The sequence below is a fragment of the Clytia hemisphaerica genome, unplaced genomic scaffold (assembly GCF_902728285.1).
Source record: "Clytia hemisphaerica strain Z4C2 unplaced genomic scaffold, Clytia hemisphaerica genome assembly, whole genome shotgun sequence".
Taxonomy (NCBI): Eukaryota; Metazoa; Cnidaria; class Hydrozoa; order Leptothecata; family Clytiidae; genus Clytia; species Clytia hemisphaerica.
In genome coordinates this window covers 333,320-351,469 of record NW_027104297.1, presented here as the reverse complement: position 1 = coordinate 351,469, position 18,150 = coordinate 333,320, and the positions used below count along the sequence as shown (strand labels likewise).

Here is an 18,150-nt window from a genome sequence, read left to right as displayed (position 1 = left end):
ACTCTTAGGTTCTAAATAAACAAAAAACGCCCCCCCCCCCCCCCGCTTGTTAATTTTTTTCGAAATTTTCCAACCCCCCCCCCGACCTTATTAGGTACCCCCCCCCCCCGTTTATTAATTTTTAAGAATATTTTCAGCTGTCAAAGAGAAGGTCTCTAATTTTGCTCTAAATAGCCTGATTTTAGCCTAAATTTACCTTATATTTTGGGTTTTCCGAAGTACATTTCCAACCCCCGGCAATTAGGCCCCCCCCGTTTATTCGAACCCCCCGTTTATTTGGAACCTAAGTGTAAACCATGGTGATTGGTGCTAAGAATGAAATCTTATTGGTCGAAAAGAACATCACACAATTTTCCATGGGAAGAATCAATTTACATTGGTTAAAGTAATAAAGTACCTTTGTATGCTCCGTATTTTTAGCTTATGGATAAAGAACAAGAGATCTTACGTCTAAACGATTCCATGGAACGCGATTCTGGAGCCCCGTCGCAAGACTATGATCGATTCGACGCATTAGAACGTGAAAACATCATGTTACAGACTAAGCTGGACGAACTATCCCTTGAAAATGCTGAACAAAAGGATATGGTGAATAAACTGAAAGAAGGAAATACACACTTAGAGAAAACGATACAGAATTTGAACACGAAGTTAGATTCGTGTACGTTCCGACTTAAAGAACTTGAAGAAGCAAACCATAAATTGGGCAGGGAAGCATTGAAAAGAAATGAATCTATTAGTTGTGCACATGATGAAGTGACGTCGAGTTTGAACGAGCTCAAAGAGCATAACAAAACTCTACAGGTACAGTAGCTCTTTACTCGAACCCATACCCCCATACCCAGGCTCTTCTCCCAATTGAGTTTTAGTTTTCACACAAACGCCAGATTGAAAGTATAATCCACCACCAGATTTCGGAAAAAAGCCCTTTGAAAATAATCATTCCAAAAGCGATGTAAATCTTGAGGCTTCGCGTGTTCTTGCTTGAGAAAGTTTGAAGTCTCTTTTCTAGCCCTTCGGGGTTTAAGTACTCTCCCTTTCCTAGAAAATAAAAAGAACAGTCGCACTGTTATTCATTTTTCTGTTACTTTCACAATAGGACAAATTGAAGCATTTCGAAAACGTCGAAGACCTCGTGGAGCAATTAGAACAACAAGTGAAAATGGAGCAATCCTATGTCCAATGGTATTTCGACGAAAACGAAAAACTCAAAATACAAACAGCCAAAATGGCGGACACTATTCGGACATTAGAACGTTCGAAATTCGAATTCGAACAAAGCGTCCGTGAATTATCGGACACGAACAAGGACTTGAATAACGACGTGAAACGTTTAGAACAAAAACTTGAAATATACACAGAATTATTCGATAAAGACTCTAATTTTCATACCTCCCTCAAAAGGCGGTCTTATCAGGGTGGTGAAAATAATCAAGAACAAGCAGACGAAAAATTAATAGAAAACGCCCTGGCACCATTAATGGAAGAAATCAAAGAAAAAGATTCACAAATACGAAATTTACAAAAACTAGTCGAAGAGAAAGACGTTACTATCACGTCCTTAAACAAAGAAATTGATACACTAGAAACGAATTTAGCCTCGATGGTAATGGAGAAAATACGTGGTATGCAAATCCCCGACGATGCCGAAAAAGTTCGCCAAGAAAGTGCTGCATCACATAATGGGCTTTTCTCTACCGACTCTTTACAAGAACTTAAACAAGCTTATAAACTTTCTACTCAAAACGATAAAGACACGATTTTATCAAATCAGCACACAGATGGAGAACACGATAAACTAAATAAGGATCAAAAGACACTTCATAGACTCTCCTTCTTTGATGATTCACATAAAATTCGTATCGGAGAACCATGTACTTTATTACTTTCAACTACTGATGTAACAGCGAGCCATGATCATTCAACGAAGGGACCTCAAGTCTCACCGACGCCAATTTATCAAACGCCGACGTCATCGGGCCCTCAGTCCCCATCCAAAGAGACCTATTTAGCACTAACATCAAAAACAGTGAATAGCCCGAAAGAGGTAGGTTCAGAATTTTTTTCAGTGAAATAGCGTTACGATATAAGTCTTTATATTACCATTCACTTAAAATTTTAAAGCATCCAGTCAGTAATTTTATTTTACACATCAGCACGCATCACTTAACGTTACATAGACGTTTTTAGATGTACTATGCAAGCAAGAATAATAGTTTTTTTATACGAACATCAAAAGTTTTTGAAGCCTTCGGGTGCTCAGAAATTTTAAGAGTTTTAAGTTTCGAATGTTCATGAAGATTTTCTCTTTTCACTATTTTGTGAGTATTTTTATGCAATTTCCTGAGAAAATGGTTTTTTAAAACCCACTTTTCCTTATTATCTTAACCATCAAAGCCGTGTTCTTATAAAGTTTGTCCTTGTATAAAAAATGTGTAGTCAAATCTCATTTTCTTGTTTCACAGGAATCGACAGGCCATTACGAACAATTATACTCTGGTTCAAGCAGTAATCCAACAAGCCCTCGTTCCTCACGTCCCAGCTCCAACATTTACCAAACAATAGAATCCGCCATTTTGGACCAATACCGAGGTGACGATCAACATTGTTACCTGAAATCAAACATCCCTCCTCTTGATAGTCGGCACGGTGAGAGCCCGCCCTACACGTCATATATTGAATCAGCGGCCGCCGGGCTGGGTCTAAACCGCAGCGATGTTGATCGTAAAAGTATTTCTAATATGGCCGAAAATAAGGCTTTAGTGGATGATATGTATGACCAATTAGCCTTACTCGAGGATCTGGTTTCGAAGAAAAACATGCCTCCACCGTTAAGTCCGTCTGCCGTGTCTCCAACGAAAACTAGAGACGTCGCTAAACCCGTTAAAGTCTCGACATCGGAAAATGATACGTCAAACGACGACTCTTCGCAACCGGCTTCCCCGAATAAAGAGAGCGGGCACAAAGCATCTTCGCACATCCGGATCCCGAAATTAAGTCAACGGCAATCGAGTCGAGAATCAAATCTTGGTTTACCATCGAACACAAAGTTACTTTGTCGTACGCCATCAACGAGTAGCTCGCATTCACAAGATAGCACCTGTATAGATTTATCGGGGCTGGATGATTTGTTAGCAGAAGTTGATGGCCACAGGGGAGGCTCGCATGCACATGAGAAATATGCCAGTGTTGTTCAGGTTTGTTTACTTTATTTTTATTCTATGTTTTAGGGGTTTGCATTGATGGCTTTTTCAATAAAGAATTTTTACCAAACGCTTCCTTCTATAATGGCAGAAATCGCGTTACTTTTAAATAACATGAAAACTCTAGAAAATCCAATGATTGGGAAGAGCTGAATGTCAAACAAGATATCATCACTCACTTACCAAAAATAAGCCTATTCATGATATGCAACATTGCAATGTCTTCCACGGACTTGGGTCCAACCAGCTGAGTGGTTGAAAGTGACGTATTGACTTATTTTACGCCACTTGCAACCAATCAGCTATCTGGGTCCATGATGTAATGTCTAGATTTTTAGAGTGTGAATTGTGTTAACAGGTACTCAGCGTTAAAAGCTTTTAACATACCTTAAGAAGCACCTTTTGATAGGTCAGAGTTTACCTACTACTAATTTTAATTGTTTACAGAGTTCAAAATTTGCCACAAATCCCAGTATTTTCGGGTGTTTCTGTTTTAAAGGTTTTATTTTTATATAAGTGTTCCCGTTTCTTATCAGACTCATATTTCATATCAGAACAGTGTCTGCCTATTGTTATATTATGCTGATATAAGCAAAATATTTCTCTTTTTCTCCTTTTGACCAATCTTGCTCCACATCAGTGTCAATCCAATGTGAAGAAGCTTGCGAATAAAAATTGACGAGTAAGCAAACAATATCACTCTTATTTAAAAACAAAACCTTTAAAGATTGCATCACGAATTTCGTATTACATTTTATAGGAAAGCAAACGTCGTTCGGTATCAGGGTTAGAACACAAACCGGTGTTATCGAAAACCATGCCCGTCCCTTCCATTCGAAACACTCGTAGACGAATCATCAAAGTTAGCGGATTAAATCGAACTGGGTCCTTCGATAGCACTCGAGTTAAACCGTAAGTATCTACATTTCCAGGCTAAAAAAACATGCTAAAGAAATTGTACTGATCCGTAGATTTTTTACGCTTTTTTGGGATCCTTTCGTTATTTTTCGTGGGCATACCTGAAAAAATAATGATTTGCCTCGTACAAATGCGTAGACAACACAAAACGTCCATGAGACTGACAAATGCGTAGACTGACCGCCTAACAAGTTGAAGCTATTTTTGTACCTACCCAGAGTTATGTTGTTTTTTTTTCTATCGTAGATTTGCAGTAGGAAAATTTCCCAGGAAATAAAAAAGTTCTGCCATCCTACGGTATCCTTGTCTCAGCCTGAATCTTATAGTCGACCATTTAGGAATAACCAAACGATTTGAGATAATTGGTATGCAGAAACCCTCTGTGAGCCTGAGTAAAACATCTAGGTATTTTTGTCAAAATTGTCAAAATCGAGATATCACAATTTGAAATTCCAAAAAGGGTTCTCGAGTTAGGCAAAAAGATTTTGAGATTTCGCTCATCATGACACTAGAAGGAATCCACGTGCCACATATCTCAAACCAGCTGATTATCCTTTCAACAACAAACGTTATCTACCATCTACTTTCAGGAAAATCTTATCTTCAAACACCATCATATCGCACAGTTCATCTAGCCTACCATCCACTACTAAACATCGTAATGTGAACGTAGAAATCCCGGCTAGTCGTCTCCTTGACAACAACACGTCAACATCCTCTTTAGCAACCTCCTCTTCTTCAAGCGTTTCCAGGTAAAATCTTATTTTGAAGATTTGGCGGATGATTATATTCATATAAGCAAGCTGTTGATTTTTTTTACATCAAGGGAACTTATGTTGACAAAAACTTAAGTTTTTGTTAAAATTCGCCAAAATTATTTCCCGCCAAAATCAAAAGAATTGCTGCTTCGCCATAGTTAGTTCCCTTTAAGGTAATTCACTCTATTTTCGCAATTACAGCGTTTCCCTGTTTCTCTTAATTTTTTTAATATTATACTTAAAAACAAGCCTTTTTCTTTTGCTGTAGCGAAGGAATTAGTTTTATTATTGATTTTCACAACAATCTTCCTCTTTTTTTCAGCGTTATTTATGTTCCAGATAAAGACGGAAACGTCTCCATTCCTCCTACAACTGGTACATCAACGTCACAAGATAAACCACAGACTACGTCTGCTACGGGTCCGGCTCCCACTTCGGCCAACGACCCAACGTCTTCGATTTCGGCGACTAGTAACCCGCCTTTTCGTCGACCGTCACTCAAACAAAGTCGCTTTTTGACTTCAAATTCAAATATTGGGTCATGAGACACAAAACAAACTGACTAAAGTCTTTGAGAAAGAGATTTCTAAAAAGAAAATCTTTCGGTCTTCGGCAACCAGGCATGGATTTTCTTGACTTTTTAAAAAGATGATATATTTATTTTGGTATTTTTGTTTGTATGGCAGCTTCACACTAACCCAGACGGCACACAACGTCAAAACAACGTCCATTTGACATTCATAGCGTCCAAATGACGGTATTTGAACGTTAAAAGAACGTTGTGTGCCAGCTGGGAAGCGTCGTTTTAGTTCGCTCATTCGAATATTATATTGGTGTTATGGACATTAGATGAATGTACAATTGACTCTCGCTTATGCGAACTCAAAAGGCAAAGCTGGATTGTTCGAATCATTAGGCGCCTTCTTGACATAAATATAGCCGCCACCCGGCGTCGCAGCCGCTGAGTAGAGTGGTGACAAACCTGCATGCCAAAGCCCTTATGATAGTTGAGTGGATCTAGATGTCGTTGATTTAGTTCGAATTAGCGTGGGTTCGCTGTAGCTTTGAAGTTTTGTGCCAGATGAGGCTGGGATACACCGAGTTTCGTTTTAAACGAAAATATATTAATTTCTTATTTCTTAATGATTGCGGCGCGGCAAATTTTTTTTCCGTGAACGGACGGAAGTATCTTCGACGGTCAGAAGTATAATCTTTTGACGGTCGGAAGTATCATTTTTAATTTTTCCTATCCGTCACTCCGTGGATCAGGGGGTATTGGGTCATTAGCAATCAATTAGGTAGGGTCAGGGTTGCTAGTAACGGCTTGTCACTGTGCCGGGTGCATACTCGGCGCCTTGGGCCCCGCAGGGTTGCTAGTAACGGCTCGAATTTCAGTCAGTTTGAAAAAGGGGTACTTTTACCCATATTATAATAACATTACCCCCGTCTTTTGCCAGTTCGATATAATATGTTATGAATTGCGTGAAGTTGCTGTGCGGCGATGGCTCAACGGATAGAGCGCTGGCTTCCGAAGCTGAAGGTCTTTCTTTGGTGGTGGTTCGAATCCCACTCGGTGCGAAAATTAGACAGGTCGAAATTGATGGACAAATGATTCACAGGTATGAAAACTCAGTCAGAAATGAGAAGCTAAGTCTCAGAAAGTAGAAAAACAGATAAGGTGAAAGATAGGAAAGGGAAAATGGGCCGTCAAAAGATGATACTTCTGACCGTCGAAGATACTTCTGACCGTCGAAGATACTTCCGTCCGTTCACGGAAAAAAAATTTGCTGCGGCGCGTTATAGTCGTGTTCTGGATGGGAAATAAGTGGCTTCACTTTTTTCTTGCCTGGGAAAGGTTAGAGATTCTACTCTAGCCCTTCGGGCTTTAAACTCAATGACTAAATGTCACTAAGTCTGAAAGCTTGATAATCATCCAAAATTACCCAGAGTCTTTCGGGAACCTTATCGTTATGGGGCTGGGTACGAATTCGTGGTTTTGAGGTCTCTTTGCCAAACTTTTTGAAAAAATCTTGGAAAGAAACGTTATCACTTTTTATTTCTCTGTAATATTTTTTAAAAATAATTATCTGCAGCATTTTTTGATAGATAGATTTATAGTATACATGTATATTATATTATGCAGTAGCAATCCATTTTGCGTTATATTTTTTGCCTATTTCATTTTTGTATACAATTTTTTCATTAAATTTATTAATTTTTCATACACGTTCAACCAAAGACTGTACTTTCAGACATTGGATTCACAGCCCAGCTGGCACACAACGTTGTTTTAACGTTTGTCTAACGTTCACAACGTCCATTTAATGTTAGATGAACGTTGAAACAACGTTATGTGCCAGCTGAAGAGGTTTAAACCTCGTTTGGCATAAGCTTCCACTTCCACTTTTCAAGCTACACGCATCTCCTCTGATATGGTTTGATATATATCAAAATCAATTTCGGGGATTTTCTAGCGGAAAAACAAACCAGGGCTCTGGGAATTTGAAAAATGAGCTTTGGAAAGTCACGCAGTTTCCTAAATAAAAACAAGATTTTCCGTAGCTTTATTTAGAAAAAACCAGTCTCATTTTTCAGTTTCATTTTCCAGTCTCGTGCTGGTTATCCATGGAAAAATAGCGAAGATTTTCTGGAAAAGTCAGTGGAATCTTAACCCAGGAATTGAAATCTTTCGCCAAAAGATAGTATTGAGTTTTTTTTCCACGTACAAGCTCTTTACAAACAGTTTGTCTGGAATAAAATGGAGCGGAATTTATATTTTAAAAATTCCTTATAATTTATCAGTTTTTTGCGATTGTTGCGATTGTTGCGAGCTGAAAAAACTTAAATGATTTTGTGGATATAGGTTCCATTTTTCCCGGCCAAACCATATGTGAAACAGGGTAGATCTTAAACTTAAGATTAACAGTAAGCTTTTCACTGATTTCTTTCTCCAATTAGTTCAAAACTAAATCGATACATTTTACAGTAAATTTTTACAGAACTTTATATATTTTGTAGACATTTTTTTTACAAAATTTTTATACATATTTTTTTTCTCGAATTTCCGAAAATTTTCCCCGTTTTTTTTTGTACAAAAGTTAGCAGGAATAGAAAAATAATATCACAGTTGTACCTATATGTAAACGTTTAGCAAATTATTCCCCGTGACCTTATTTTTTAAACATTTGTCACTAAAATTGAATTAATAATATTAGCAAATTTATGACCTATTTATTTTGACCGGGTAGCTTAGTCGGTAGAGCCTTCACCTTACAATTCAAGGGTTGTGGGTTCGATCCCCGGTCAAGATGCTAACTTAGCAAATGAGTAGCTTAGGCTAAAATAATCTGATCTAGGTAGAAAGTTAATGGAAGATAAGACTGGAGGTGTGGTGCTTCACCTCATCATTCCATCTATCGCGGGCTCTCGCGCAAATAGAAAAATAGACTAGCAAGCGTCTGTCTTCCCTTGGACACAGGAACGAACGCGGGAATAGTGCTTATAAATTTAAAGAGTTCTTATAAGAAATAGCAATTGCCGCGGGAGAGTGGTTTGGGAAGACTGTGAACATATAGAAATAGATTCCATGGCAAGTTCAATCTGCAGCGAAATACAACGACATGGTTGACTAGTCTAATAGAAAAAGGGATAGACTAACTCAATCCTGGCTCCACCGACGGCCACCAGATGAATACTTAATAACTCTACATGTTTTTTATACGCATATTTTTGTTGGAAAACAAATTCAGTTTTGCTTATGCTATATTTTGGAACCAAACTCAAATCTCAAATCATGGTTGTGATATGCTTATTTTATCGAAAAGAATTGGTTCATTTATGTGAGATGGAAAAGAAAAACGAACCTTGCCAAATACATAACCCTGAACAATGACCAATGACAAAAGCTCACTGGTATGTTTTTTTCACCAAATCTATCACGTTATGCTTATAAAAAACATGTACTTCATACAATTATATCTTTGCCGTCATTATATCGATTATAACACACCCTCTGAGATGAAAATAATTCCGAAAAATATTTAGCCGACACTTTTTAGCCCTTTAAAAGTCGTATGTTCCCGCTCTTTTGACGTCATAGGCTTTAGGTTGATTTTCGTGAACATTTTTACATGAGTACAAATCTAGCTCCATCGGCTGAAAAGTTTTGCTTTCCAGATCAGAACAGAAATCGGTCATTCTTTCTCGTTTTCACGTGTTATGTTTGACATTTTTTTATTGTAAACTGCTGATGCAACTTTTAATTTCACATTCAATGAACATATAGCTCAACCAAAGTATAGGGTGATGTACGATTCATTGTAATTCTTCATTTAATGCCTCCAGAGAAAGGAAAGGTAAGGTTCTATGAAAAAGCTCATAAAGTGGATACAAGAACAATCTTTTTGAAATTTGAATCAATTCAATTCATCGTTCATTATTATTTGTTAGACAGGAGACCCCTCCTGTATTTTTATAATCTGTATACATTTCGCCATCAGTTTATTAAAAGAAATCATACCGTCAACTGCTCTAACTTTGGCCGACTATCTGACAAACAACATCAGTCAGGCACATCCTGGCAAATGAACAGGGTATTTTTCACTTGCGACCATTGGCAAATGAACGGGGTTGAAAACGAAAGCAAACAAAAGTGACGTAATAGCGCCGAATACCCAGTTTAATTGAACCGGGTTGGAAATATTTTGCTTCATTTCAAAGAACTGCATGGATGAAATTTTTTTTCCATGGGTCAATTTTGTCTTCGAAGATTGAGGAAACTTTTAATGAAAAAATAAAGTTCCCAGTTTTCTTCCTTTTTTCCCTTTTTCAGTTTGAAGTTCATTTTTATTCATTTTCACGCTTTTAGCCTGAGACGTCCTGTCTCATTTACACTGGGTGGTGAATACCCCATGCAAATGCTCACCCCGTTCATTTGCCAGGATGTGCCTGACTGAACATGACCGACGGCAATTCGGCCACCATTTCACGGAAACTCCAAGTTAATCCAGACGTCCGCGCTCGATAGGATCGATCATCGGAACGGCTCGATGACGGATCGATACTAAATTTCTAAATAATAAGCGAGGCTTAAGATATTAGCTCCCAAAGTCAGGCAAGAAAAATGATAAAAATGTAACAACTGGAAATTTTCCCAAAATGATAAATACATAATATCTCTGGAAGTAATGGATATTTTACTATGAAACTTTCACAGATGATAAAACAGGAGTGTTTCTAGCTTTTCAAAACTGGTGAAAATGGTTTTATGATAAAACTGTAGCAGTTTGAAATTTTAATTTTGTACATTTTTATCAAATTTCAAGGAAATGGTTTGGGTTTACTTGATTGCAATAAGTTTAAATTGCAAGTCAAACAGTCAGGGAAATCCCTCAATTGCGGTAGTAAATTTATACTGCAATTGCAGTATAAACGTCAATTTTACAATTTTCATATACCGCAATTGCAGTACACTCAAGAATCAGAATTCAAGATTCAAGGAAAAAACAGGCAATTTTTGTACATAATTGATCATATCTTTTTAACGCACAGACAAAATATTTTTTCCGTAGATCAGATTCTTTTAATAAAGAAAAGCTTTCTTCTCGTACGATTTTTTATAGTCGATGTTTGTTTATCTTTGTCGACCAGCACTATATGTAGTCGTTATAAGCCTTTGTAGGCTAAACACGAATGAAAACTACCGCAATTGCAGTATACCACAATTGAGGGATTTCCCTGACTGTCAAATCATTGATAAAACTGAAACATTGGTTTATTTTCCAATAATCAAATAAATTCCTGATAAATAAGTAACAGTTACTTTTTGATCCCATATCTTTTCAGGAAGGGTGTTACATTACTTGCCTAAAGCTACTGCCACATTACCAATGCTTCAAAATTATCTTTGTTTTTACAGAATTGTAAATAATCCATTAGAACCTTAATGATTGATAATTTAGTAACAAAGTTACAATTTTATCATTTTCCTTGTTTGAGGAGTATATTTTTGAAATTTTTTGATGCAGTCCTTTTTGTTACATCATTATCGTCATTTTCACCAATTTTCAGCAAGATTACTGCAATACTTACCAAGTTATTGATAAAAATGTAAAAAAGCCATTTTTCAATGTGTAAACTTTCGCCCTATGTTTTATGAACATGTCCGATACCGTAAGTTGGTCTAATCTCGACATACGTCTTCCAATCTCGACACCGGATCTGTAAAATAATCAAAACAAACCTTGAATGAAATTCTTGGTATCATTCTTTATCGAACAAGTTCATCCATCAAACTAGAAGTTCAGTAAACATTGCAATCCTTTCAATACCTTATCGGAAATTCCACAAAAACAATCGCGCTAAAATGGATCCGTTGAAATTGGGAGGTAAACATAAAACCAATGGCAGCGCGAGTAGCGCTAAAAGTTCCCGCGTAAAACAAGAACTCATTTGCTTATATCTGGCTTGTTTATATGTTCCTAAAAATACACTGAATTTGAAAAAAAACAAACAAAACAAAGCTTTCAAGATGCCAGCAGAAGCTATAAGAAAGAGAAAAACAACAACTTTGGTGGTTCTTCAGTTGATTTGGAGGCTCTTTTGGCATCAATATTTTGGGTGTTTAGTAAGGCTTTTTGCCTGAAAACCGCAATATCGCGCTTTGTTTACCTCCCAAAAAGTGTTGCGTAGCAACAACGCGAGGAGGTCGAATTTCCGATAAGGTGTATTAAAAAAACAGCCAAATTATAAGCAGTTTTACACAACACACGAAACGCATGCAAACTTTCTCGTAACTTTCTTGTGATAAAAATAATGGTTTCCATTTCCTTATTATTTATTGCAAGCACATACACGCTCTATGGGCTATAGGAGGCCGCGTTACCTAGCACACCCGGTCCCTTTTCAAATTCATAAGGAAACCGGGTTCTTTTAATTATTTTCGGTTCACGGTAAAAAAGGTCTACTAAAAAATTCCTCGCGTGCAAAATGTTGTTGTGATTTGGGCATCTTCGTTGAAAGCATGCTAATTAGTTTTTTAGTGATTACTACATCGTTAAAGTGTTCTTTTCAAATATAAGTAATAACAGTTCACATTTCTCATATTATATTAACAATCTGTGACGTGATAGAGAGAGAGTACAATTTAGTGATGTATTGATATAACTTTGGTATGTATTTGTTTATGTCTGATTTTTTATTTCGAAGACCAGCCTACAGCTATGTCGAGATTAGAAGACGTATGTCGATATTAGACGATCCTATGGTAGAGGATCGATACTCAAGATATTTTTAAGCTTATGATTAGTTATCGATTATTTATCGATCTTTTATCGATCTTATCGACCCTATCCAATCATACTCGATTTACAATCGATAACAAATTGATTAACGATCAATGACAAATCGATAAACGATCAATGACGAATCGATAAACGATCAATGACGAATCGATATACTTGATTGAAATACTAGCTCGATAATGGATCAACCAAGGATCGATACTCAAGGCTTTTTAATGGCTGAATCTTCCATCGATCTCCTATCCGGATCGTTAAGTAATCCATCGATCACATATCGATCCATCATCGAGCCGTTCCGATGCTCAATCCTATCGAGCGCAGACGTCTGGGTTAATATACGGCGTATAAAAAAATACACGATTTCTCTTTCGCGCTGAGTAGGCTTTTAAATCGAAATATGAAAAAAGTTTGTAAGTAGTGGAACACAGCAAGTGTCTTGAACGAAGTAGACCAAATTAGTGGCAAAATGACGGAGCATTTGACGCCACTCTCGCGCGGCAAGCTACACACTCGTTGTTTGTTAATCCCATTGGGCGGCGGGCATTCTCTAATTATCCAATCGGCGTCCGGTCATCATTTTGAATGATAAACAAAAATGTTAAAAAGGGTGCGCTATCAGTGAAAGTTATCACGACATGTTATATGACAGAAAGTATGATTGATAAACTTGGTGGAGTTATCAAACAAATTTGTTGTCAAAGAGATTTAAACAATAAATGACAATACTGGCCAGAATATCAACAGTCCCATGTTTCGACCGTTCGTCCCAAGTTAGAGCAGTTGACAGTAGCATGGATCTCTAGGCTACATTATTTGTGAGATTAGACATATTTTTGGAAGATACGGCTTCATTGTCTTAGGGAGCGGTCGTAAAGTATCTACTAGACTAGAGGGGGTGGAGGATTTTAAGGGGGGGGGTTCAAATTTTTGTTGCCATCCTTAGGCAGTCTGTGCCACTAACTCGATTGGGAAGATTCTTCCCAAATGGGAAGATTCTTCCGATATAGGAAGAACCTTTCCGAATGGGAAGTTAACTTGACACCGAAACGGGTAAGAGTTGAAAAACGGACTTCCAGATCGGGAAGAAGCGGGAAAATAAGGAAAACTCGATCGGGTTGGAACTTCCCGTTTGGGAAGTTTACACAGTTTTTTCACAATTTAACAAGATTTCTACGGTAAAGTTTATTTTTCTTTCGGTGAAAACCCTTAGAATTTGATGTCTTTTCACTTCCAAAAAGTTTCAAATTTCGCCGGTCATCGTACAGCTTCGCCGAAGATTCAGTCAATTTTCAACTTTCCAAAGAGGAAGAATCTTCCCAAACGGGCAGAGAAAATTAGAGTAAGTTCTTCCCGTTTGGGAAGGTTCTTCTCATTTCGAAAGGATCTTCCCGATCGAGTTAGTGACACAGACTGTTAGGGGGGGGGGGATGCGAAATTCTTTTGACATCCCACCAGGTTGATTAAAAAATGAAGTCTTTTTAACCATTTATATCAGAGCCTTTTTTGAAAAATTTTGAAAAGATCAACTTTAAAACACCAATCAAAATCTATTATTTGTCTTTGCATGTTGCAAAAATCTCAATTTTTAAGAAATATAGCTTGAAATTTTAGTTTTATATTTTCAATAACTTCCGCACTATAACAAGAAGCACCTTGGGTCACCTAAGAGGTACGCATTGTCCCTGCACTGTACTAGCCATAAGCAAAAAGCTCGTACCCATGTCTATTTTTAGCTGTAAAGCATAATAATTTGAGTTGAGTTCTTTTTCAGGACATGAAACTTGGATATTCAAAATCTACTCAAAATTCTGCTTCCACTGATATACAACATGATAGGGTTATTTTCAAGTTAATATTCCGGTTGTTTTGGATTTCGGCCTAAAAATGACCCCTTTTTGGCCAAAAAAGTGATGAAACGCTAAAAATCATAAATGAGAAATAGGTAATTATTTTCCTGAATTTAGAAGAAATATTATAATTTTAATGTAAAGTTGTCAGAAATACATACTAGAATGAGAAAAATAAACTAAAAGTTAAAACATGACCTAAATCTTAAAAAAAAACCGGGTTTTTTCCAAAATTACCCTACGAAACATTTCGATCAAAAATGAGAAAATCCACCTTGTAGGACCTCTAGTTCATTGTAATTCTGCATTTTTGACTCCATTTTTTGCATATTCTGATATACTCTACCTGTTCGAAGAATTTTCAAGCAAAGAAATCTCAATTCAAGTACAATTGACGAAAAGATAGGGGAATTTTGACATAGGCCCAAATTTTCCGTCACGGCGTGACAAAAACTAAAAAGGGCTACAGAAATTCTTGTGGGTTGATTTTTGAATTTCTATTTTAGGTTTCTGATTAACACTATATGGTTGATGTTTCATGGAGAAAATTAAGACCTGATTCCACTCTCATAGATTTTTACAGGCTATTGAAAATTTTCCGTCACGGCGTGACAAAAACTCTGACCTAGTACTAGTCAGTGAAAAAATGGATTTGAAAGCCTCAAATCATAGATTAACTAGTCCAAGTCCTATAGAAAGTTGGCTCAGCTTGCAAAAGAGGCCTTTTGGCTAGTTTTTTGAATCTATACCTGAAAAAAAGCCCTGTAATAAGGACATCATTCCAAAGCAGTTTTTTCAGTACCGTAGAAGCAGGCTCAGATTTAGCCTATGTCGATTTTTCGGGAACATATGCATGTTATATATCAAATTGTCTGAAATTTTATGTAGATTTCAAAAGTGGTTAAAAGTAGGGGTTAAAAATGAAGTCAATGAGAAGAAAATGGAAAACTTGATGATTTTTTCTCCTATTTTGGCCTGCGATTTTACAAAAACCTAAAAAATGCGATAAAAAATTTCTAAAGCGGGGTTAAGCTCTATTTTTTTTTGCTTTTTGCTACAAAATACCATAGCTTCCCATAAAAATAGGTTTTAGAGAGATTTGAAGACCTTCATTTTTTGACATTTTTAAAATTTTTGGGTACGAGCTTTTTGCTTATAGCTTACTGTAGTCATTTTTAAATTTTTGTGATAGGCTTTTTTTTAAGAACATAAATTTTCAGAAATTTAAAAAAATGTTCTCTTTCAGCGCAAACCATATAAATGTACAGTTCAAGAAGCGATGTTCTAAATTTAAGATTTTTTCTTTAGGGGGATCATCGGATCTGCAAAATAGTTAAAACAAATCTTGAATGGAATTTTTGGTATAGACCTTTTCGCCTTTCCATCCGCCATATTGAATTGTATGCAAAAATTATGGTGACCGAATTGCTGTGGTTAGATTGCAAAACCTATGCAAAAAGAAAGTATTTTAATATAAAGCTTACATGTATATAATTGGCATTATATTAAAGTGTAATCTTGTAGAAGAAAGATTTAAATTTGCTTCTCTTGAAAACTAAAAATAATCAAATTAGATAACATGAGGCCAAAAAAAAAAGTAGTTTTCCGGGCGGCCGGAAAATATTTTTTTTTTTCAATTTTCCTAGAAAAACTCTAATTGACGTGTACGAAAAAATAATCCAGGTTCGATGTCTCTTTACTTGAAAAAACGAAATTTTAAGAAGAAGCTGTACTCTAAGGTAATTCTATTCACAACAACATAAAACAGGAAAGTAGAAAACATTTGTGACAGAAGATTTTCTTTTTCAAAACACAAGTGACATACGTAAATCTTTGAATACAATCGTTAAATGGATCGTAAAATCGTAAAATGGAAAATAAACTCTTTATAAATCTTTGAATACAATCGTTAAATGGATCGTAAAATCGTAAAATGGAAAATAAACTCTTTATGTATCTTTTTTATTGCGACGAGCTCGCTGTTTTTTTCTATTTGCGGCCGGGTGAGATATATTTTTTCCAAAAAAAAGTTCACCCGGCCGATTTCCGGAAACAAGACTACTTTTTTTTTTGGCCTGAATAGAAGCAGCAAATACCACAAAACGAAACAAATTTCAGGGTTTTTTTTTTAACATTAAGGGGAATTATAAGGGGCAGAGGGATTATAAGGCCTACAGAGGGGTTTTTCCAATTTGCAAGGGTAATGAATGAATCAAACACCTAAACAAATTTCTAAAAATCTGAGAGTTAATCAAGGCAAAATGGGATGACAGGTATGTGAGAGCAATAAGTTCCTCACAGGGCTGCACAGGGGTACAAAAACCATCAAATAAAAAAAATAAAAAATCTAAAATTTTGGCTGAATCTTTGGAGAAATAGTCTCTCTAAGGGTGAAATAAATGTCAAAAATTGGACAAGACATTATTCAGTCTCTCTAAGGGTCGATTTTAGAACTTTGGCTCGGACATACCTGTCATCGCTCGCAAACCTAGTACCCCCCTGGGGCGGGCTGGGTGTCAATTGCTTATCTTCCTATGACCCTGGTGGTCTGATAGCAACCTGTAGCTGCATCTTGAAGAATCTGTTATCATTCACATGAATAATAGTTCACAGGCTCTCAGATTACCATTTTTCAACAATGATGCGTTTGAAGTGGACTAATCGGGTACAAACTTTTGGTCACCTTCAGTCGCTACGTCGCTACAACATCTACAATATATTCATCTCCTGCAATTTTTCCCAAAGATTTGCAAATCTGCAGGGTTTGTAGATTGAAATTTGTTGATTGCCTACATGATTTCTTTTCACTGCCATAACGAATGCCAACTAAAGGATTGCTAAAAATTGGTTTGAGGGATTTTTTCCTGTATTTTTATCAAAATAGTCTTTCTTTTCATTTCAGAAAACAAAATCTAGTTGTAATGAATGTTATGAATAAATGTAACCCTGAGTGAAATGTAAACTGCACAATGTCAATTTATTTTAAATGTTCAAAGTCGCTTTCAAGATTTACTCAAAGCCAAACTTGGAGGAAAGTTTTAAATACAACTCGTTCATATCACAATGAGTTAACTACAAGACCTGCATTGTTACAGCCTGTCCTGTTCACCGCTGGAGTTAGCATAGGCTCTTTTGCAGGATGCTCCATTCTTCAATATGAGCGTGTCAAAACAAAGATGGGTGAAGAATCTTCCATATCCAAGTTACTGAGGAGGCGTAAAGAAAAAGGATTTGAATTTCGAAACCAGATAAATAAATGGTGGAATGGTCTCCATGAAGGTCACAAAGTAGCAGGTGTTATCATTGGCATGAATCTACTGGTATTTTCAGCATGGCAACTTAAAGGGTTACGTTCTTTTATGGTCAAGTGGTTCACTTCAACACCGGCTGTTAAAAAATCTTCACCATTGTTATTGTCTTGTTTTAGCCACAGTGACATTTGGCATATCGGTGCAAACATGTTTGTGTTATGGAGTTTTGCACCACTCATTCAATCTTTACTAGGCACTGAACAATTTATTGGTTTCTATACAGCAGGTGGTACAATATCTTCTTTAGCAAGTTATTATTTCAAAGTAGCAGTTGGCTCTGCAGTCCCTTCCCTAGGGGCATCAGGAGCTCTTCTAGCTGTACTGGCAGCATGCTGTATTGAACGTCCAGACGCACGACTTTCCATATTATTTCTACCATTTTTTACATTCTCTGCTCAAACTGCACTATACAGTATTATAGCAATAGATGTGACTGGTTTATTGTTACGATGGAAGTTATTTGATCATGCAGGACATTTAGGTGGTACCTTATTTGGTAGCTGGTATGTTATGAAAGGACATGAATGGACTTGGGATAAAAGAGGTCCCTTTATAAGATGGTGGCATGAGTTGCGCCAGTCAATGAATGAAAAATAATATTTTATGTAATGTTGTCTTGCATCATAGTTTTGTATTAAAATCAAGTACAGTGTGTCCCGTTTAAAGCGTTTGGTGTCATACCTGGTCATATTAGTTTATATCAATATTTTATCAAAATTAATTAACGTGTCAACACTCATTCACTACTAAGAATAACCGGATGAATTTTAAGGTTTTTGAACCACTTTAATTTATACGAGACATCTTGTATT

General features: G+C 36.6%; 2 protein-coding genes across 3 annotated transcripts in view; both read left to right on the top strand.

The window, feature by feature from the left end:
* The window catches only part of LOC136817284 (myosin heavy chain, cardiac muscle isoform-like), a 35,054-nt gene extending 29,025 nt beyond the window's left edge, over positions 1 to 6,029 (top strand). For both annotated transcript variants that reach the window (XM_067073620.1, XM_067073619.1), the window contains exons 11-16: positions 421 to 804; positions 1,100 to 2,047; positions 2,466 to 3,197; positions 3,964 to 4,115; positions 4,712 to 4,873; positions 5,202 to 6,029. In XM_067073620.1, coding sequence (XP_066929721.1) covers positions 421 to 804; positions 1,100 to 2,047; positions 2,466 to 3,197; positions 3,964 to 4,115; positions 4,712 to 4,873; positions 5,202 to 5,424 — 2,601 coding nt within the window. In that variant the 3' untranslated portion in view covers positions 5,425 to 6,029. The remainder of the gene's footprint in view (positions 1 to 420; positions 805 to 1,099; positions 2,048 to 2,465; positions 3,198 to 3,963; positions 4,116 to 4,711; positions 4,874 to 5,201) is intronic.
* A 10,869-nt stretch (positions 6,030 to 16,898) lies between these two features.
* Positions 16,899 to 18,121, top strand: LOC136817283 (presenilin-associated rhomboid-like protein, mitochondrial). The gene has a single exon (XM_067073618.1). It carries the CDS (start codon positions 16,997 to 16,999, stop codon positions 17,933 to 17,935), a length of 939 nt encoding a protein of 312 aa, XP_066929719.1. The 5' UTR covers positions 16,899 to 16,996; the 3' UTR covers positions 17,936 to 18,121.
* Positions 18,122 to 18,150: the final 29 nt, after the last annotated feature.

Coding starts and splice junctions, on each gene's coding strand:
- LOC136817283 (XM_067073618.1), top strand. CDS start 16,997: ATGTCAATTTATTTTAAATGTTCAAAGTCGCTTTCAAGATTTACTCAA.